General features: G+C 35.4%; 1 protein-coding gene across 5 annotated transcripts in view; it reads right to left on the bottom strand.

The window, feature by feature from the left end:
- LOC143258442 (puratrophin-1-like) overlaps nt 1-23,120 on the bottom strand; it is a 135,137-nt gene that overhangs the window by 59,188 nt on the left and 52,829 nt on the right. For 4 of the 5 annotated variants that reach the window (XM_076517386.1, XM_076517406.1, XM_076517429.1 and 1 more), the window contains 7 exons: nt 16,493-16,816; nt 11,309-11,429; nt 10,823-10,922; nt 10,107-10,193; nt 9,158-9,274; nt 8,754-9,001; nt 6,126-6,264 (listed from right to left, as the gene is read on the bottom strand). In XM_076517386.1, coding sequence (XP_076373501.1) covers nt 6,126-6,264; nt 8,754-9,001; nt 9,158-9,274; nt 10,107-10,193; nt 10,823-10,922; nt 11,309-11,429; nt 16,493-16,816 — 1,136 coding nt within the window. The remainder of the gene's footprint in view (nt 1-6,125; nt 6,265-8,753; nt 9,002-9,157; nt 9,275-10,106; nt 10,194-10,822; nt 10,923-11,308; nt 11,430-16,492; nt 16,817-23,120) is intronic. The other variant, XM_076517397.1, reaches the window with a different exon arrangement.

The following is a 23,120-nucleotide window of genomic DNA, read 5'->3' as shown; positions in this document are numbered from 1 at the left end:
TGGTTCTGCCAGAAACTCCCTTGCAAAGAAGTAACAAAACCATTTATAAAATAAGTGACAACTTTATATTTTGATCTCAAATATTAATTATTTGTTTACTTGTTTTTACATTTCGCAAAAGTTCGTTGTTTTTTAATTTCGCGCAAAGCTACTCGAGGGCTGTCTTCGCTAGCCGTCCCTAAATTAGCAATGTAAGACTAGAGGGAAGGCAACTAGTCATCACCACCCGCCGCCAATTCTTGGGCTACTGTTTTACCAACAAATAGTGGGATTGACGGTAGCAATATAACGCCCCCACGGCTGAAAGGGCGAGCATGTTTGGTGCGACGGGGATTCGAACCCGCGATCCTCAGATTGCGAGTCGAACGCCTTAATCCACCTAGCCATGCCGGGCCCTATGTATATATAAACAAATCGTTAAGCGAATATTTGTGTACCACACGGCTTACAGGTCCACGACTTTGTTGGTTAAGATGCTAGCACATCAGTCACACAGAAACTCCAACACTACTAAACCATTTGAATGTTCCTGAGATTCTTACATATCTTGTTCAGGAAATAAATACACGCCCAGATGAAGTTACATAATCACATCCATATATTGTATGTCTTTGGAACGGCGAAGGCCGTCATTGTATCACATTACTAAAAACTGTAGTTTCAGACAAACTATGAATACAGAAGAAAGTTAATTGTTTTACCCAACAATAGATCGATTCTTTGTAGTTAGGTACAAAGCTAAACAATAGGCGATATGTAATGGCCCACCACGGGTATCGAAAACCAGTTTCTAGGGATACAAGCAATTTACAACTTACAACTTTCACACCAGAGGACTGAAAACCACAAACTGAAGAGGGAGTTGTAGTACATTCTTCAATTTAATTATTGGAATAACTCAGAAATGACGTCTGCTTGATGCCCCGCCCAATACTTACCCATGGTTAGTGTTGTTAATTCAAGTAAAATGTATAAATAATATAATAATAAACAAACTTTAATGGTAAATTAAAAATCTGATTGTAATTTTAAAAATCCTGAACCTAATTCTGGTATGTAAATTATTCAAGTAAATTTGATAAAAATTAGTTCACCAGGATAATCTAGTTCCCTTGAAACAGTTGTTCTGTTCATGTAATTTATCATGTACAACTAGTTAGTGTCTCAAACCACTTCTGTGTCTGTTGTACACCAACAGGCCGGACGAGCTCTGATATTGTACGAAAGGCCTCCTTGGCACAAGATATAGCAGTCGTAGTTGCAGCCGATATTTTGTTTTTAAATTATTTATTTTCACACGTAAGTAATGTGTTTTATATTTTCACACAGAGTCCTAAAACACGCCACAGAAATTTGTCTTTTTTATTAAATTAATCACGACAGAAAAGTCACACACATACACGATGTTAGAGGTTGCCATGGAGATGATGAACAGTAGCGTGAGTGCAACATGGCTCCATATTGTTGATGTTTTCTTTTCAACAGTTATGTTAGAACAGCTTTCATTTGTCCCCCCCCCTCTTAAGGTCCGTATTTACCCCATCAGACCTTGTGGATTTATTATAAGAGCACGAAAGTGACGTCATAAAATGAAACATTCTCAGCTAAGTATTATACGTACTCTAATAAATTCATTACATATTACACACGAATATTTTTTACAGATAAACACGAAAATATAACGTACATAACACACTGGTTCTTTTTTCTTTTAATATTTTGCAATGTTATCTGATTATCGGCACCTTCTAACAACAAATAAAAATGTTGTTTACACTAAACTGGTTGTCTTGACGTCAAACTCAATTACCTATAAAAAGACATAACCGACAGTATTGTAAACTAGTAGACTGTGTAATATTTCACATAGTTGACGTCCTAGTTGCAGTAGAAACAGAATATGAAGTTCAGGGTATTTCTTTTGTGGGTTCAACGGGTTGTAAAAATAATTTTCGCTATGAAGAACGAACTTCAAGCCCTCGAGCATAAGAGAGGAAAAACTACATTAGTGTTCCCTATTTTACGCCTAAATCCATAACACTAATCTAGATTTACAGCCTATGGGTGTTAAAGCCTAACTACTCCACTAGGGAAACCTATAGCCAAAGGACGGAACGGTTAATGAAAGTTAGTTACACATGAAATGTAGAAAACCGTTTTTTTTTCAATCGAAAATACTGATTTTAGATGTCTACATTACTAAATATCCACAAAAATACTATTTAAGACAGTTTTCTCCTTTAAGCGAAACGACTCATACATTATCAGATTTAAACTTATTATGAAATATCATTGTCCGAGGTATCAAACCTTGGTCTCTATCAATGTCACTGTTTTGTTTTCAATGCAGTTTTGGTTATTTCTACATAAAGCAAATACAAATTACTTCCCTTTTACGTCCAAGAAATTTGTAACTCGCCCTATTAACGTAAGACTTTCATGTTCTCATCTTGAACCAGGGAGCGTTATAATGTAACAGTTAATCCCACTATTCGTTGGTGAAAGAGTAGTCCAAGAGTTGGCGATGGGTGGTGATAACTAGTTGCCTTCTCTCTAGTCTTACACTGCAAAATTAGGGGTGGTTAGCGCAGATGGCTCTCGAGTAGCTTTGAGCGAAATAAAAAAAACGACAAAAACAACTCATCTTGAATGACATGGGGTTAAAACCACTTCAGAGGGATACAACCACTCAGCAGCACCCACCGCTTAGGTAACGACTCTTCTTTAAACCTTGTCACCCTTATATTTTTTATAACACGCCCACAGAGAAAATACAGGCCATGTTCAAGTGTGGGTTCAAACCCTGGATATATCAATTCGTAGTACGACGTGCTAACCGTTAGGACTCATTAGGCCCAACATATTTACGTAAATTTCCAACGGTTCCTGATTTTTAGGCCCGGCATGGCCGAGCGTGTTAAGGCGTGCGACTCGTATTCCGAGGGTCGCGAGTTCGCATCGCCGTCGCGCCAAACATGCTCGCCCTTTCAGCCGTGGGGGCGTTGTAATTTTACGGTCAATCCCACTATTCGTTGGTAAAATAATAGCCCAAGAGTTGGCGGTGGGTGGTGATGACTAGTCTTACACTGCTAAATTAGGGACGGCTGGCACAGATAGCCCTTGAGTAGCTTTGTGCAAAAAACAAACGAACAACCTGACTTTTATTTTCTCTCTTGAAGGCACGATTTGAAAGGATTATGAATTTTAAAAACACCTTATCACAACTGAGAGTCTTTTACTCAATGAACTTAAAAACAAAAATTTGCAGCGTTCGAGATGCTGTAGCTAAAACATGTGTTCAGTTAATAGAATCCCACATTAGAATTTCAACTTCACTTACGCTTAAGGTTTTCGAGATAATTCCTCTTGGTGTGATTATAACCACTTTACTAACTCTCTAACAGTTCACGAATTTCATTATAAGATTGACAACAACAGAATAATAATTAAAAAATAGAAAAAAATCCACTAACAATTGTATTTTGTATCTATGGGAAAACTAATGATTTCTGCCGCTGTCCCTAATGTTAGAAACTGAGGACAACAAGAGTAGCTACATCACACTACCCACTCTAAACGATTCATTGTCACTCCTATAACGTTCACAATATGTGTAAAAAAATTCAGCTGTAATCCTATAAGTAAATTTAATGTAGTTCACTACACAAAGCAAAGTTTAATAAAGGGTTAGTGATTTGTCATTTAGGCTTATGCGTTTTTGTTATGTAGATTCTACTTTTCTTTTAAAACGAAGATACGAAAATTTATCAAAAAATAAGACACTTGAATATTCATATCTGTTGTTAATACGTTTGAAAACAAGGGCTTTATATACAAGATTGTACAAAGATATGTCAACATTCGGTGCTGACGAAGCCTTTCACACAATACCAGAGTTCTTCAGATCAGCTGGTATGTGGCAGGTTTCGTTTGTTTTGAATTTCGCGCAAAGCGACATGAGGGCTATCTGCGCTATCCGTCCCCAATGTAGCAGCGTAAGACTAGAGAGAAGGCATCTACTAGTCATCACCACCAACCGCCAACTCTTAGGGTACTCTTTTACCAACGAATAGTGGGATTGACCGTCACATTATAACGACCCCAAGCTGAAAGGGTGAGCACGTTTGGTGCGACTGGGATTCGAAATCGCGACTCTCGGATTACGAGTTGAGTGCCTTAACCACCTGGTCATGCTGGGTCTGGTACATTGCAGACATAATGGAGTTGAAACGCCACGGTCAAGTTTACCAAGTGTAATATTTTAATAGTTACATGCATGGCACGATATATGAGAATTACGGAATAATTATTTAATACTGTATTATTTATTTATCTAAATACCATAAAAACTATATGTACTTGCGCGAAAGTGTTCTGTTTCAAGAGTAAATGAAACCAAAATTAACAGTAAAAATATTTTATTATTTCCTGCTTTAAAAGTTCACTGTGATGTAGCCTGTAGAAAACATTATAATTCTTGTTGTTTACGTCATGGGCACGTTCACTGACGTCACGACAATACAAATTGTAGTGTTAAAGTTCCCTTATGTGAAGTCATTTTACTGTCAACTGACTGACGGACAGACAACATACTAATGCATAGTGGTGTAAGGTTTTAAACCACGTAACCGTTCCGAAATCAGTCGAATTCTTATTATAACTTATAAATATTATGCAAACTTTAAGTTTCGGGAAGTTGTATTTCGTATTTTTTGTTCCTTGTTTGTTTTTTGCTTGATTAGTCTAACTTATTTGAGACTTTAAACTATTTGTCACAACGAGATGTGTTTTATAGTTTTATTCTATTGGAATACAAATACAAGCTCTTTATCACTTGGAACGATGCTCCTGAAGAACAAGTCTTAAATCATTGGGCACTTGTGATGAGACAGTGCTCTTTAGAAGATATGACTTTTCTCCTTCTTAATATCAGATATTTTCTGTTATCTGCACGTTTTATCTATTTTTCTTCATGTTATATATCAAGTGAACCATGACGTAACACACCGGCTCTTATTGGTCTGCAACTAACATATATATTTAGGCTTAGTAACCGTGTGAGTCTTGCAAGTTATCTGCCAGGTAACTTAAGGCCTTAGAACTGTAAGTATTACACACAACAGTAGATTTTAAGGGGTGGCCAGAGAATCCTCCTGTCTTAACATATCTGCCAGTGACACGTCTAGGTAACAGGGTACTGTTTCTAATTGTTATTTCAAATGAATTTTGTCATTTATTGTTAAATGTTACTCAGATATGAAACAATAAAGAAAGCTCATATGATCAGACTGAAGAGCTATATTGTTAGTGATATTTTTAAATTTGTAATTAAACACAAAACTACACAATGGACACCACGGATATCGAAATCCAGTTTCTAGTATTGTAATTCCGCACAAAAACTGAGGGTTAAAATTTATTTTTTAAGTTTTATTAACAACGTTTTGAAATAGCTTACCATCTTGGATTTTTCCACTGCGTTTTATTAACGCAGTAAAACTTCATTAAAATATTAATATTCTTGAACAAATTCCGGTAACAAATGAATACAAGAATTATTCTGTTACTTAATATTAGTTATCGTTCAATTTAACGTATTTTATACAAACCTAATGGTACAGACACAGTTGAGCTATTTAATTAGGCATAGCTAATAAAAGTACCTACGTATGTTCTAACTTGTTAGGCCTACTTAGTATATGGATCTACGGATGTAATGACGTATTAGGCCTAGCTATAAAATAAGTCTTTATGTCAAACAATAATACGTTCACACATTTAAGAAAGATGTTCCAAGTATTATTGTAAGAAGAGCTGTTGTTTCTTTTAAAACAATGTAAACTAATGAACAATTAAATTTAAATTGTTTTAGAAGTACAAACCGTCAGCTCTCCTAATTGTTGGTGAAGTTTAAGTTTGTAACTTACAGATATAAATATCTAAAGCTTTATTAATTGTTTCAGTAAAGCACAATGTCTTTGAAAGCAAGTTTATACAAAAATTAATAAATCGGTTAATATGGTTATTTAAAAACTTGAAAAAAATCAGGATCACGTGACCACCAATATTCCAGAAATACGCGATGATTTGAAGCTATTGTTAGATTAAACTATTTAAATTCGAACCTGGTTAGACTCTTCTTCAAATGTTTTGAGGTGAAGGTAGGTCTCTAGTTTCTCTAGACGTTTCTCCTGTAATTTGGCTAACTTCCTGGCTACACGTCGCAGTTCACTGTAGAGGGCAGCACCTATGTCCATACTGTCCCTACCCAATTAATGAATCATATTTCAGAAATAAACAGGATAGACTATTAACTAAACAACAAATAAAGACCAGTTAGAGTTTTCAACAGCATAATTTTCTTTGTTGGTCAGAGGAAGTCGTCTGAAACCTTTGTTCATTTTGTCGTTCAGTAAAGCGAACAGTAATTAATGCCCATGAACACATTGTACAAGTACTAACGAGATAAAACTAGATTAGCTTAAAAAACAAGACTTTCGAGTTCCATACATTGAAATTTGACACATAAACTGAAGGGACATTGCAAAAACCAAAAGTGATTTTTAAACTCATTCACTAGCCATCAAACACTATTTTTTAAGCATCCATATAAAATTATTTTGTTTAAGGAACTTGATGATAATTACCCTAAGTGAAATTTTAGAGAGGACCTGTCCCCCACTTTTAGCAATGACTTAGAATCCAACAGAAGATATTATTAAACTCATTCACTAGCCATCAAACACCATTTTTTAAGCATCCATATAAAATTATTTTGTTTAAGGAACTTGATGATAATTACCCTAAGTAAAATTTTAGAGAGGACTTGTCCCCCACTTTTAGCAATGACTTAGAATCCAACAGAAGATATTATTAAACTCATTTACTAGCCATCAAACATAATTTTCAAGCATCCATATAAAATTATTTTGTTTAAGGAACTTGATGATAATTACCCTAAGTGAAATTTTAGAGAGGACCTGTCCCCCACTTTTTGTAATGACTTAGAATCCAACAGAATAGATTATTAAACTTATTTAGATAGTCATCAAACACCAGTTTCTTTCAAGTATCCATGTAAGTAATCTGATGTTAATTACTTTGGTGAAATTTTAGAGAGCCTGTCCCCCCATTTTTCTAATGACTTAGAATCCAACGGTGAAAAATGTTAATTTATTATATCATACGCTTAGAGATCAAATATCTCTTGTTGTACGACAAATACAGTATATTTTATAGGTTAAATGTTGTGTTTGTACGGTACATTTTTCTATTAGTCTAATAAATTACAACCTTGAACTTGAAACCAAGACAATTACAGGCCACACCAAAAGAAACCTAGATTTAAATTTTATATTTTTGTATGTAAATGTGCGTATATAATTTAGAAATTTCAACCCGAATGGCGCCTTTAAAATGCGACACATACTAAACATACAGTTCAGTCACAGCCATTGCTGTCCTTAATTTAGAACTGCCACCTAGAGTGAAGGCAATTATTTAGCAACACTCTCTGCCTACAGTCTAAATTAAACAGCGTGTTGCAGGCTCAAACCTAGAACGTTGCGAGTAATTCGTAGTCAGCGCGCCTACCACCATAGGACAAAATGACACGCTGAGACAAGTTGAAATTAAATATAAAAACGTAGCGATATGATAAATGGGCAGGTTACTTGCGACATATTTCTTCTGGGCAGTCAGTCACACTGGAAAGTTCTATTTAGCAACCGTAGGTAATAATGGAAGCTTAAGGAAGTTTCTCTAACCCTAATAGTAGATTGGTTTATTTTCAATTTCGCAAAAAGGTATAAAAGGACTACCTGCGTTAGCAGTATTTAATTTTAAAGTGAAAAACTAGAGGGAAGTCAGTCAACATCACAAACCGCCAACTCTTGGGTTCCTTTTTTTTTGCCAACTACAAATGAGACTGACCATCACTTTATAAAGCCCAACGGCTACAAATAAAGCGCCTTAACTAATAGGTCATGGCATGCTAGGCCCCTAACTTTGTACTTTAATAAAAATGGAGGCTTACGAGATATTTTGGGCAAAACGAGAATTTTTATTCAAACGTTACCAAAATTATGCATTACACATAATTCTGTAGAAAATAACTGAAAAAGTCAAATCTTTTTGTGACCAGTAATCATAAAAAGTAACTTCAGATCAAGTTACGATTTTTTTCTCAAAAACTTGTGTTAAATATATGTACTGCACAGCTTCATAAATAATTCGATCAAACTTCGAAAACTGTGCCCAGCAAGTGAAGAAAAAGGAAAACATAATTGAACAAACTTGATTTTTGTGTTGAAAATTCGCGTAAAGCTACACGAAAACCATATTCGTTAGACGTCCATAATTTACCAGTGATAGACTAGACTCATTAGACCAGTGACCGTATCAAGACGATCGTAGAGCCCAGGCACATTCTGTTCGTAGACCCTAGGCACTGTGTCTAATAAATAATCTGGCCCTGCCACCTACCATCAATTTTTGGGACATTCTTTTACCAATGCAAAGTATGACTGATGGGTCACATAATGCTCTCACGGCTGAAAGGACGTGCACCTTCGGTGGTAGGATTCGAACTCGAGCTCCTTAATACGGCAAACTTATATCACGAAATGATTGTGACAAGTATGTTACGTAAGGCATGGTGTATAAGGCCCTAGTGGAAGAAGCATGAACCATTCAACTATTCACAATGATCTGTATCGTCCAGTTAACAAGCACGTACAACGTCATTTGCCTACCTGTAGTCTGCATTATGAGGGGCGTTTTTTCGGAAAGAATCTATTTCTTTTAAAATAGTATCTCCTTCCTCTTCTAGATGGCGCATTTGTACATCTTGAAAAGTTTTTCCAATAATCAATTTATGCTGTTCGATCAAACGATTTGCTGAAATAGCCGAGGTTGGCAGACGACTGATTCGAAATTCTTGCATAATACTAACTAGGTGGCGGCCACAAATACGACAACCATTGATAAAAGGCTCAACACACTGAAAGAAACAACAAAAAATTCAAATTTATTGATTTAAAAAAACTAAAAAACGTGAACTATACTATTAAAAATAAAAATGTCTGGTTTTGTTATAGCAAAATATTAAATATCAGCTTAATATTCTACAAAAATAAATAAATACATTAAATATTACCTTTCTAAAGTTTACCCACTCCTGGTGGTCATAAGCGTAACTACCATTTATCTGTGGAAGCAGTTGTTCTTTCTTGATAAACGTATTCAGCGTTTCTTCGGTTGTTATCAACTTGTGCTGTGAAGTGAAAATACCTCGTTGTTTGTTTTTCAAAATGTCACAAAAACAGTAGTTTCGATTGAGATTCACGAGTTTTAAATAATACACAAGTGTCCATATTTAGTCATTTAGTGGTTAGAATTTGCATTAACATTTTCTAACACCAATAGATTTTTAAATTAAACCAATGCTGTGACAGACAAAATTATAATTGCTTATTAACAGAAACACGTGACTAAAGGTCATAAATAAACGTTCAAACCAAACAGACAACGTTCACGTTTGTTTGTTTTTTTAACATCCTTTTAAACACAAAAGGCATTCAAATAAAACGTTCATGGAACGCTTACTAGTACGTTAAGAGTTCCATACGAAAGCTTCACTGTTAGGGAATTATCAACTAACCGTTGCTGTTAGGGAAGTGTAAGCGACCCGTTTCTATTTCCTTACCTTAACCTTGCTGTTAGGGAAGTGTAAGCGACCCGTTTCTATTTACTTACCTTAACCTTGCTGTTAGGGAAGTGTAAGCGACCCGTTTCCATTTACTTACCTTAAACTTGCTGTTAGAGAAGTATAAGCGACCCGTTTCTACTTACTTACCTTAACCTTGCTGTTAGGGAAGTATAAGCGACCCGTTTCTACTTACTTACCTTAACCTTGCTGTTAGGGAAGTGTAAGCGACCCGTTTCCATTTACTTACCTTAACCTTGCTGTTAGGGAAGTATAAGCGACCCGTTTCTATTTACTTACCTTAACCTTCCTGTTAGGGAAGTGTAAGCGACCCGCTTCTATTTCCTTACCTTAACCTTGCTGTTAGGGAAGTGTAAGCGACCCGCTTCTATTTCCTTACCTTAACCTTGCTGTTAGGGAAGTAAACGCCCGATTCAGTTTCCTCAGTCCAAATCAATACGGTGTTGATAGCATTATTCAAATTTGCCTACAACAACAGTTTAGAGATGAAAACAAGTTTAATTAATAAGTTAATTTAATTAATATTTGAATAAAATTTGGATTTAATAGGAAAGAAAACATTGAGTAACACGATAGGCACCCTTTAAACTTAATTTCAAAAAAAGTTTTTATTTGAATTTCGCCCAAACCTACATGAAAGGTATCTGTGCTAGCCGTCCCTAATTTAGCAGTGTGAGACTAGAGGGAAGGCAGCAAGTCATCACCACCCACCGCCAACTCTTGGGCTAATCTTTTACCAACGAATAGTGGTATTGACATTATAACGCCCCCACGGCTGAAAGGGCGAGCATGTTTGGTATGACAGGGATTCGAACCCGCGACCCTCAGATGACGAGTCCAACGCCTTAACCCACCTGGCCATGCCAGGGCCAACTTAACATAAAATAAAATATTTACATGTATTCAATAACATTACAATTTCTTAGACATTCCTAAATTCAAATCAAGTATCTGAACTAAAGGGAGATAAACAGAGATACGTGCAGGTAAACAATAGACAGAAATTAATTAAAAGAGGGAAAGAAAAGCAGATAAATAATATTGGTAATCACAAATAAACAAAACACACACAGGTAGTTGAATACGATGTCCTACCTGCATATAACAGAAAGCTTCGTCCAGCAGTGTAACGTACACATCACTAGCTTGTCGACTGTCTACCATTACCAAAAACCCTCGGCAGCTCAGTTCTTTCCTTAGATGCAAGATACAAATAAAATAGGGTTAAACGACTATATGTCAAAAGAAACATTGTTAAAGTGGAAACTTTGATTAATTATTGTATTTAGTTTAATATTATTAATGGTCTGAAAACAAATAACCTGTAAAGTAGTTTAGCAACCCCCCCGGGGGTTCAGCAGTAAGTCAAGAGACGTGTAACGCTAAAAACAAGGTTTTGGTAGCCGTGATCAGCACAGTGCAAATAAGATAGAAAGTTTATTTGCAGATTTATTAATTCCTATTATTAATAGACTTTTTTTTTTCTATTATTAGGAAATTCAACGTTTGAATTTTCCACATTGAGAAAGCACGTTAGCAACAAGCAAAAAAACAATATGTCAGAAAGCAAAGCAAACTTACTTGGGAATAGTATGAAGGTACATCAGCAACAGCGCCACCTGTAACGCTGTGATTTCAGAATGCCTCTGCCACCTGGATAAGTCGATGACGACAACACTTCTGCCGGTGACGTCACGAGATCCTGTAAATTATCCATAAAGATCTTGTAACTATGGTCCAGTGCCTCTCAAATTACACCGTTGTCTATATATATACATCTTTATGTACATTGTCATCTACTGATTACCTATCTAGCCTTGTCGTCATGTTGAGACTTCGAGTAGGCCTACTGGACAAACATACTAAGTTTTAATCGTAATGTCCCTTTGTAGCACTGTAGTACGTCTGCGGCCTTACGATGACAGAAACCTGTTTCGATACCCACAGTGGGCACAGTATAGATCGTGCTACACTTCAATCACACAAACAGACTCTTCAGCCGTAACAACGATGGTTATAGAAACAAAAAAACAGGGAGTCACACATTTTTCACATCTGGACACTTCATACACATCTGTATCAGTTGATAAGCTTATGTTAATTATAATAGTTGGATAGACGATTTATTACAGAACCATCTTACTTTCATTCCTAGTTATAACAGTTAGATAGACGATTTATTACAGAACTATCTTACTTTCATTTCTAGTTATAATAGTTGGATAGACGATTTATTACAGAGCCATCTTACTTTCATTCCTAGTTATAATAGTTGGATAGACGATTTATTACAGAGTCATCTTACTTCCATTCCTAGTTATAATAGTTGGATAGACGATTTATTACAGAGCCATCTTAGTTTCATCCCTAGTTATAATAGTTGGATAGACGATTCATTACAGAGTCATCTTACTTCCATTCCTAGTTATAATAGTTGGATAGACGATTTATTACAGAGCCATCTTACTTTCATTCCTAGTTATAATAGTTGGATAGACGATTTATTACAGAGCCATCTTACTTTCATTCCTAGTTATAAAAGTTGGATTGACAATTTATTACAGAGCCATCTTACATACGTATTATACGGTACTGGTCCGCGTATTTTTTGTTGTGTCTTACAGTATTAATCACTGTAATTTACCAGTATTAGGTTCTACTGCATTATTATTGTTAACATAGTTTAAATTAAGGTTTACTGAGTTACTATTATTAACACAAGGTTTAAATTATTTAAGTTTTACTGTATTACTGTTATTAACACAAGGTTTAAATTATTAAGTTTTACTGTATTACTGTTATTAACACTAGGTTTAAATTATTAAGTTTTACTGTATTACTGTTATTAACAAAAGGTTTAAATTATTAAGTTTTACTGTATTACTGTTATTAACACAAGGTTTAAATTATTAAGTTTTACTGTATTACTGTTATTAACACAAGGTTTAAATTATTAAGTTTTGCTGTATTACCGTTATTAATACAAGGTTTAGATTATTAAGTTTTGCTGTATTACCGTTATTAATACAAGGTTTAAATTATTAAGTTTTACTGTATTACTGTTATTAATACAAGGTTTAAATTATTAAGTTTTACTGTATTACTGTTATTAACAGAAGGTTTAAATTATTAAGTTTTACTGTATTGCCGTTATTAACACAAGGTTTAAATTATTAAGTTTTACTGTATTACTGTTATTAACACAAGGTTTAAATTATTAAGTTTTACTGTATTACTGTTATTAATACAAGGTTTAAATTATTAAGTTTTACTGTATTACTGTTAGTAACACAAGGTTTAAATTATTAAGTTACTGTATTACTGTTATTAACACAAGATTTAAATTATTAAGTTTTACTGTATTACTGTTATTAACACAAGGTTTAAATTATTAAGTTTTGCTGTATTACCGTTATTAATACAAGGTTTAAATTATTAAGTTTTACTGTATTACTGTTATTAATACAAGGTTTAAATTATTAAGTTTTACTGTATTACTGTTATTAACAGAAGGTTTAAATTATTAAGTTTTACTGTATTACTATTATTAATACAAGGTTTAAATTATTAAGTTTTACTGTATTACTGTTATTAACACAAGGTTTAAATTATTAAGTTTTGCTGTATTACCGTTATTAATACAAGGTTTAAATTATTAAGTTTTACTGTATTACTGTTATTAATACAAGGTTTAAATTATTAAGTTTTACTGTATTACTGTTATTAACAGAAGGTTTAAATTATTAAGTTTTACTGTATTACTATTATTAATACAAGGTTTAAATTATTAAGTTTTACTGTATTACTGTTATTAATACAAGGTTTAAATTATTAAGTTTTACTGTATTACTGTTATTAACAGAAGGTTTAAATTATTAAGTTTTACTGTATTGCCGTTATTAACACAAGGTTTAAATTATTAAGTTTTACTGTATTACTGTTATTAACAGAAGGTTTAAATTATTAAGTTTTACTGTATTACTGTTATTAATACAAGGTTTAAATTATTAAGTTTTACTGTATTACCGTTATTAACACAAGGTTCAAATTATTAAGTTTTACTGTATTACCGTTATTAACACAAGGTTCAAATTATTAAGTGTTACTGTATTACCGTTATTAACACAAGGTTCAAATTATTAAGTTTTACTGTATTAGTGTTCGGCCCGGCATGGCCAAGTGTGTTAAGACGTGCGACTCGTAATCTGAGGTTCGCGAGTTCGCATCTCCGTCGCACCAAACATGCTCGCCCTTTTAACCGTGGGGGCGTTATAATGTAACGGTCAATCCCACTATTCGTTGGTAAAAGAGTAGCCCAAGACTTGGCGGTCGGTGCTTATGATGACTACCTTCTCTCTAATCTTACACTGCTAAATTAGGGATGGCTAGCACAGACAGCTCTCGAGTAGCTTTTTGCGAAATTGAGAAACAAACAAAACAATCTATTAATACTTCTAAGAAGAGACAAGGTCACAATGTTCCTTAACTATATTTAAATAACAGATTGAAGTCAGGTTTCAAAACCATGTCTGTAATAACAATCAACAAAAGAAAGACAAGCGGACAGAATAAATAAGTTTCACTTTCGTCAGGGTAAAAGTCTAACGCGTCAAACACCATTTTAGTGTTTCACGTGGTATGAGGCGCAGAAGGTTGAATCGTGGCCTTGGTATAGTTATTAGAAAGCACGTGCAACAGACAGGACTTTTGTTGTTTTTTCGCGCGATTCGAGTCGAGTGTTTTATTAGCATTATTTTGATGCACTGAAGCGAATTATTGTTGTTGGTACAACCTGAGTGATAAGATGATTAATGCTGAAAGGTGGATCCTTGTGTTTTTAAAGAAACTTAATGGAAGTGATCGTGAAGACAACTTGAAAACAGCAAACGATTAATAAATTTGATCGTCGAACAATTCGTTAGAATTGTATTGTAAAAAACACCCCCCTCTCTCACATATACATACATACATATATATAATGTGTGTGTGTGCACGTGTATACATAATGATAGATAAAACAGCCTTGTGATCAGGTACTGATTGGCCAGAACTCCAGTTTTTGTTGATATGCCTTTGAAGACTCACCCGCCCTATAGTTATGAAATTCTTCCTGTTGTCATAGTTTCCGATCTCAGTATATATTCTTTAATAGATTATAGATTTTTTTTCAAAATAAATTACAATAATCTTATCTTTTTTTGAAAGCATGATTGGTATGATAGTAACTATCGCCCTCTGTCAGAAGCTTACCGTCCTTCTAAAGTAAACCAAAATCTGCCCCCCCCCTTGTAGTGAGTGTTAACGCTTCTTGAACCAGACATCAACACAGTGGTGTCTACAAACTTCGCGTTACAGTCTATTGTTGTAGCGTATCTAGGTTTCTTTCCTTATGTGTTCTGTCTCTTAATGTTACTTTGATTAAAAGTATCAGTTAAATTTGTAGCCTTTTTGTATATACTATTTTATCTTAAGACTACATAGAGTTGTTGGGTTAGCTTATGATGTTAGGACTAAATGAAATATCCGAAACTAGTCAAACCTCCTAAGATATTATTAGGTTTATGGCCGAAAATGTCGTTAATAACTAGAGTATCTAAGTGATGAAACAATGAATTCTGATGTTTATAAGTAACAAGATAAATTCCTTAATGGGATGATATATTATCTACAGAGATAGTCTTCTCTGACCAGATACACACATATACATACGTGCACTTTATATGTAGCACACCATAACCTGAAACGTGAACTCGCGTACACACAAAACCTGTACATACAAATAAAACCACAGTTTTCATTATGTTGTCATGTCCATTTTCATAACATTTATTTACATACGATACTTGAAACTCTTTGGCTTTATACACAGTCTGTCAAGAAGTCACAAAAAGAAGGAAAGTCTCCCCCGCTAAGTAGCTGTTAAACACAAAGCTACACAGTGGGCATAGCACAGATAGTCCACTGATAGCATCGTAAGTTTAAGGTAGCAGTGACGTTGACGTAGATTGTAAACCCATTATTTGAAGAATAAATATGAAACCATGGTTTCGAACTGCATATAATTATCGTTATTCGTTGCTTTCGAATATAAATTCAACTTTTACACCTGAAGAAGGAGTGTCATTTCTCCACGTGAGAAACAAATTTAAAACTTTCATATCAAGTCGTATTAACTACATGCAAAAATGAGTTTTTCATTCAAAACAAACGTGTAGTTTCGATACAAGTTTGTTTGGTTTGAATTTCATAAAAAGCTATTCCAGAGATTCCTAATTTAGCAGCGTAAGTCTAGAGGGGATACAACTGGTCAATATCACTCAACTCTTGGGCTACCAATGATTGGTGGGATTGACCCTAACATTAGAATGCTCCCATGGCAGAAAGGGCAAACGTTTTGAGTGATGGAGTTCGAGCCAGCGACCCACAGGTTGCGAGTGGAGCGCCCTAAACACCAGGCCATGTTAGGCCTAACCACTGAAGTTTATGAAAAAAAAATACAATCCTGGCCTATCTCCGCAGCCAGTGACGCTAAAGTTTATTTATAAAACTAACCTTGGAACATAAGGAAACCATTGTTTCTAGAGTTTACAACCAAGGACCAACTCTAAACAAACCTTTTCTGAATTTAAAAACTAAACGCTGACTTTTAAAAACCACTTTAAATATGACACAGATACCAGTAAAATTATATTCAGTATTTCTTGCCACTTTCATGAAAATAACCCAACACTAACACTTAAAAAACAACAACAAACACACACTTACCAGGAAGAACAGCGATTTCGGAATCTAGCAACTTCCCTTCAACCTCGCTGATACTAGTTGGTTGGGATAACGTGTTGTCATGGTAACTGTTGTCACGTTTTGTTGTTTGAGATAATGCTTTCTCATGGTTACCGTCGCCAGAATTTGTTGTTAGGATTAGTAATTTGTCATGGTGATCGTCATTGTATTCTACAGGTAGATCTAGATGGTTGTCATGGTAACTATCATTAGACTTTTCTTTCTGACAAGTGAACAAAGGCACTTCAGGGAACTCGATGTTTTCTGAATCATGCTGAAAATCCGTTAGAAAACGTTTACTTTCACCTACAGAAAATGAAAAACAAAAACGTTTTAAGTTCGATCGACTAATAGATAATGGTAATAGCAAGACATATAAATATATCGAATATTTTTACTGTTTAATTTCAAAACGAAATTACTGCTTCTTGGATTCAAAAAGTTCACAGGCCAACGGGTGTTAAAGCTTCAACAGATCTGTTTGGTTTTAATCACTGATTGTGTACAATTCAGCTACGTTACTTTCAGAAATAATCGTGTGTTTTTTTAAATCGGGAAGAAAAGAAACTTATTCAGTTCAAGTTATTATTTCGTTCACCACACTGAACATTTTTATTATTATGTTTATTAACCAAAATACAAACAAATTGAGGAAAATGGGAGAACATTGATGTAAAATAAATACGTAACCTCGTTCATCTTGTGGTCTTTCCTTTATGTATTACATCTGGAACATATAGTTTCTGTGACCAGCACTAATCAGCCATCATGGTAATGTTCTAAACACCCTGTTACATCCTCTCCATTTCCCTGATGTCTTATGAAGTCTTTCCCCTTGTTCTTCACTGATGGCACCGAGATGTTTAGGGAAATAGTCGATATGTGAGAGTAAGAAATGAACCTTGAAGTTCATATTGGATTTATCCAACATGTTATTGACAATATTTTCATAATACAGATCTTTGTTGTTTACTAACATTTATCAATAATATCTTTAAAGGCAATCTACGCTCATTGTCTTCTTGAACTGTTCATCTGAGGCCCAACAAAAGTCCCATATTTAAGGCTTTCTTCTGAAAGGACTGAGAATTGCCCACATATATACTTTAAGTGGTCGCCATCTTTGTCTAAGGCCTTTACAAACTGCTCAATCAAGCCCAGTTTTAAGTGGACATAATAGGACTTCTCTTTGTGTCAACCAAACTTTCACATTCAATACTTTTCGATTCCTTTAAGTCTCAACAAAGTCGCCAATCGTGTTCTTGGTATTTGACTTTATTAAGAAGTTCGAGAGTTTCGTGTGATTCCTTCAAGTGAACCAAATGAGAAATAGAAACAAATGCACATGTTACCACTGTGAAGGATAATAATTTTAAGACTTATTTCGTGAGAACCAATGAGCAATCACCACTCACTCTGTCCATTGGCTACATCTCCTAGCATTGGTAATGTTGTTGCCATAAACCAGTTTTCCTTCTTGCAAAAAGTGTGGTAAAAACTGACGATTTCTGTGCCAGTAAAATGAACTCTCAGCCCGAGATCTGAGATCAAAATTTCTAAAGAATCCTTTGGAAGGCCCAAATCTCTCACCAAATCCAGAAATTACACGTCATGTGGTCTTTTAACCGGTAATACACTAACGGCGTGTTTTTCATGGGGCCTAGAATAATCGATAAGACTCTCACGTCACGATTGGTCTAGAGAAATCTATAGCCAGCGGTTGTCAACATTTTAAGCATAACAAAAGTAAAAACGGATATCATTCTCGGGTTCCGACTACAAGTATTACTGCATATAATGTAAACATTAAGACAATAAAACCGTCGTAAACCTGTGTAATTTGCCAAGTATCACTGGTTTTATTTAAGAAATTCGTTTGGGTGTTTTTCTATCCAACATCAATTACCTTAAATTAGTTTAAAAGTAGTCACTATCACTGAAACCTAAAGACTATGTGTCTAACTTTTAGGGGCATTTCTGAGAATACTTATAAAACACGAGTTTAGAGACTTTTAGATATAGCTGTCTTTAATTTTGGCTGAATTAATAACCAGAGAAAAATATAGTCAGCTAGTATCCTCTACAGTCACAAAGAACTATAACGGGACTACGGGTCGTGGGATCGAATCCCCGTCACACCAAAGATGCTCGTCCTTTCAGCCATGGGCGCGTTATAATGTTACGATCAATCCCATTATTCGTTGATAATAAAAGTAGCCCAAGAGTTGGCGGTGGGTGGTGATGACTAGCTGCCTTCCCTATAGTCTTACGCTACTAAATTAGGGACGGCTAGCGCAGATAGCCCTCGTGTAGCTTTGCACGAAGTTCAAAACAAACCAAAATTACCTGTCACTTTTATAATGCAACAACAACATTGCGTCTCGAACCCTGGACCCTTCTATCCCAAGATCGACACACATATCCGCAAGCAATGTCCGATCCACTAATAATGGTCATACCAGTTAATTGTTGATTCGAAACGGTGAAACTATTCCACTAACAAACCGCTAACAACGATCCAGAACACAAAACGACACACGTGATTCACTCTCATGCGTTTTTACAAACAGGCTCTGAAATTATGCCGTGTATTTCCGTCTCAGACGCCACGTTACCAAGTCGTCAGGATAGCGAGACACCTAAGACTGCGTGAACCAGAAAGCCCGCACTTCCTGTCAATGCCACGAGCTTCTAAGCCTGTTATCCGATATTCAGTTAACAGCTGTATGAAATAACTTTTCCAAACATCCAGATCCACATGTGCCAATGTCTGTATTTCGTGAAAGAGTTGCCAAGTTCTTTCTCTCTTATTTAGAATCCGTTTTGTTTTTTTAATCACATTTGTCAGAAAAAGAAAATGAGTGAACTGAAATACACAGCTCGTGTTGTGGAGTGACACGTCCTTCTTGTCCGGGCCCGGCATGGCCAGGTGGTTAAAGTACTCGACGCGTAATCCGAGGGTCCCGGGTTCGAATACCTGTCGCAACAAACATGATCGCCCTTTTAGCCGTGGGGGCGTTATAATGTTGCCAACTATTCGTTGGTAAAAGAGTAGCCCAAGAGTTGACGGTGCGTGGTGATGATTAGTTGCCTTCCCTCTGGTCTTACACTGCTAAATTAGGGACGGCTAGCGCAGATAGCCCTCGTGTAGCTTTGCACGAAATTCAAAACAAACCAAAACGAAACCAGACCTTCTTGACTGTGATGTTAGGAAAACATGCGGGTTCAAAAGGTCAATTTCAAACAAACTAAACTCTAACCCAGGTGATATTGAAAGGTAAACCATTTGCTTCTGATGAAGAAACGTTGTATGATGTTATATTTTTAATTACCTCCTTCAATAAACAGTCAGTATACTGAGCAAATTAGATATGCAATACGTGATATAGAACACCAGTTACACCTTCAAAGTTATAATACAGTCACCGGCCATTTCAAATATATTCTGAAGACGGCTGATACGGAAATTAAAACATTAAAGTACTGAACGACATTTCGACCTGCTTATGGTACCGCAACCTCTCTTTGTTAACCTGAAGATGACCTAAAAAGGTCGAAACGTTCTTTGTAGTTTGTTTTAATTGATGTTTTAATACATATACCAGCCGTCTTGAGGACACATTTAATATCTATACCAGCCGTCTTGAGGACACATTTAATAACCATACAAGCCGTCTTGAGAACACATTTAATAGCTATACCAGCCGTCTTGAGAACACATTCAATACCTATACCAGCCGTCTTGAGGACACATTTAATACTTATACCAGCTGTCTTGAGGACACATTTAATACCTATACCAGCCGTCTTGAGGACATATTTAATAACCATACCAGCCGTCTTGAGAACACATTTAATAACCATACCAGCCGTCTTGAGAACACATTTAATAATCATACCAGCCGTCTTGAGGACACATTTAATAACCATACCAGCCGTCTTGAGGACACATTTTATACCTATACCAGCCGTCTTGATAACACATTTAATACCTATACCAGCCGTCTTGAGAACACATTTAATAACTATACCAGCCGTCTTGAGGACACATTTAATACCTATACCAGCCGTCTTGAGAACACATTTAATACCTATACCAGCCGTCTTGAGAACACATTTAATACCTATACCAGCCGTCTTGAGGACACATTTACTAACCATACCAGCCGTCTTGAGAACACATTTAATAACCATACCAGCCGTCTTGAGAACACGTTTAATACCTACACCAGCCGTCTTGAGGACACATTTAATAACCATACCAGCCGTCTTGAGGACACATTTAATACTTATACCAGCTGTCTTGAGAACACATTTAATAACCATACCAGCCGTCTTGAGGACACATTTAATAACCATACCAGCCGTCTTGAGAACACATTTAATTACCATACCAGCCGTCTTGAGGACATATTTAATACGTATACCAGCTGTCTTGAGAACACATTTAATAACCATACCAGCTGTCTTGAGGACACATTTAATAACCATACCAGCCGTCTTGAGAACACATTTAATTACCATACCAGCCGTCTTGAGGACACATTTAATACTTATACCAGCCGTCTTGAGAACACATTTAATTACCATACCAGCCGTCTTGAGGACACATTTAATACCCATACCAGCCGTCTTGAGGACACATTTTCACTTCAAGCGGGTTTCTGGTCATCATGAATTGGACAGTTCAATATGTTCCCTCCGTAATAGTTTGGGACAAAAATAATTTCGGTGTTACTAAATAATATACATTAAAAGTTGCATTTTTGTCTTACAAAATTCGTAACGCATTATGGGGGGGGGGTTACAGATATTTTACCAAAAATATTAGAGAAACTAAAACTTCTTCTAATCATTTGACACTCTAGATATTCATAAAGTAAACGTTTTATAAAACCGACGTTTAGCCTTTCCGGTTTCATTACGGTTACTACACTCAAATGTTTATATAAATGTCGTTTTTCCTGATCTTTTTATCAAAAAATATTAGAATTTCATAATTTTTTCAAAGTTCCAGAGCAGTATGGTTATAAGTTTGTTTTGTGTTTTTTTTTATTTCGCGCAAAGCTACTCGAGGGTTATCTGCGCTAGCCGTCCCTAGTTCAGCAGTGTAAGACTAGAGGGAAGGCAGCTAGTCATCACCACCCACCGTCAACTCTTGGGCTACTCTTTTACCAACGATTGGCCGTAACATTATAACGCCCTCACGGCTGAAAGGGCGAACATGTTTGGTGTAACCGCGATGTGAACCTGCGACCCTCAGATTACAAGTCGCACGCCTTAACACGCTTGGGCATGCCAGGCCCTACAAGTTTCCTAGAATACAATTGTCTTTAATAGCAATGAAGCATAATTTGAATGGAAACTACAAACAAAAACTTCCAAGAAATAGAGTTCTAAATACTAAGAAAAACCAACAAAATTAATAGAGTGAAATTATATGACCGAGATATACGAACGACCTAGTCACGTTCTTCTGAATCACGTGGTGTTAACACATCAATATTCTTAGGCATCAAAAGAATCACGTTTTCAATCGAGAAAACAACCAATAGAAAACAGGATGTAGCACGTCACACTGCGTTGCTAACCGCAGGTTCAACTCATCAGTTTATCTTGTTACTAGAGATGTCTACATCATTATTCATTGTACCCTGTCACCAAAACTACAAAAATCTTTTACAAGATACTGCGGCAAATTGGTTATTTATGTTCTTTCCCTAACAAAAGCTCTTTTTTAAAACTACTAATAATTTTTGTTGGCAACCAGAATTACGTTTTTTTATTTATGTCACAGAAAATAAATACGAGAGTAACTGATTATTTATTGATTTATTCCATCGTTAAATTTAATTACATAAAAAAATTTATGACATACATACAACACGGTTTACACGCAAAAATTTCTTAGGTTTGTCTTAATATATTTAGTGAAATATTTATCTGAAGCAGAATAGTTTAACAAGTTACCAACAGGGCCAGACTTTCCTCTCAAAATTTGTTTGAAAGTGAGAAAAAATTTTAAAGTGTGAGTCATCAAAAATGCGAAAACGGAATATCATAAATAGGGCACCAGATGAAGCCAATTATACTATGCTTATCTAAAGTATTAGTGTGTTGACAGGAAAGAACACCACGTGTGACCTATGAACCAGAGCAGAGTCGGTCAGCAGCACCCCCCGTCAGATACGATATTCATTAGACTGCAATAAGGGCCTGTAATGTGTTAAACAAAAAAAAGAGGTTACCCATAGTTCATCCGACATAACTTCGACAAACTATCACAAATTTATGTACCAGTCCTTTGGAACAAACACTACAGTTACCATATCCAGTGCCGATGAGGCCTTTCGTACATTCCCAGGACTCATGCCAGCTAAGACACAACATTCCCTGTAGTAACTAAAACGCTGTTTAAATATCACGAACATCAACTATGATTACTATTATTATTGAATGATTTACAAATTAGGCTTAACATTTATTTAACATTTTATTATTATTAGCTCTTTTGTTCCAAGAGCTAACGGAGAAGCTTGCTGCAGTAATTATAAGAACTTAAAAGTAATCAATAATATGTTTACAACAAAAGAAAAGTGTGTTAACAAAC

Source organism: Tachypleus tridentatus, chromosome 1 (assembly GCF_004210375.1).
Source record: "Tachypleus tridentatus isolate NWPU-2018 chromosome 1, ASM421037v1, whole genome shotgun sequence".
NCBI classification, from domain to species: Eukaryota; Metazoa; Arthropoda; class Merostomata; order Xiphosura; family Limulidae; genus Tachypleus; species Tachypleus tridentatus.
This window is presented reverse-complemented; position numbering and strand designations above follow the sequence as displayed.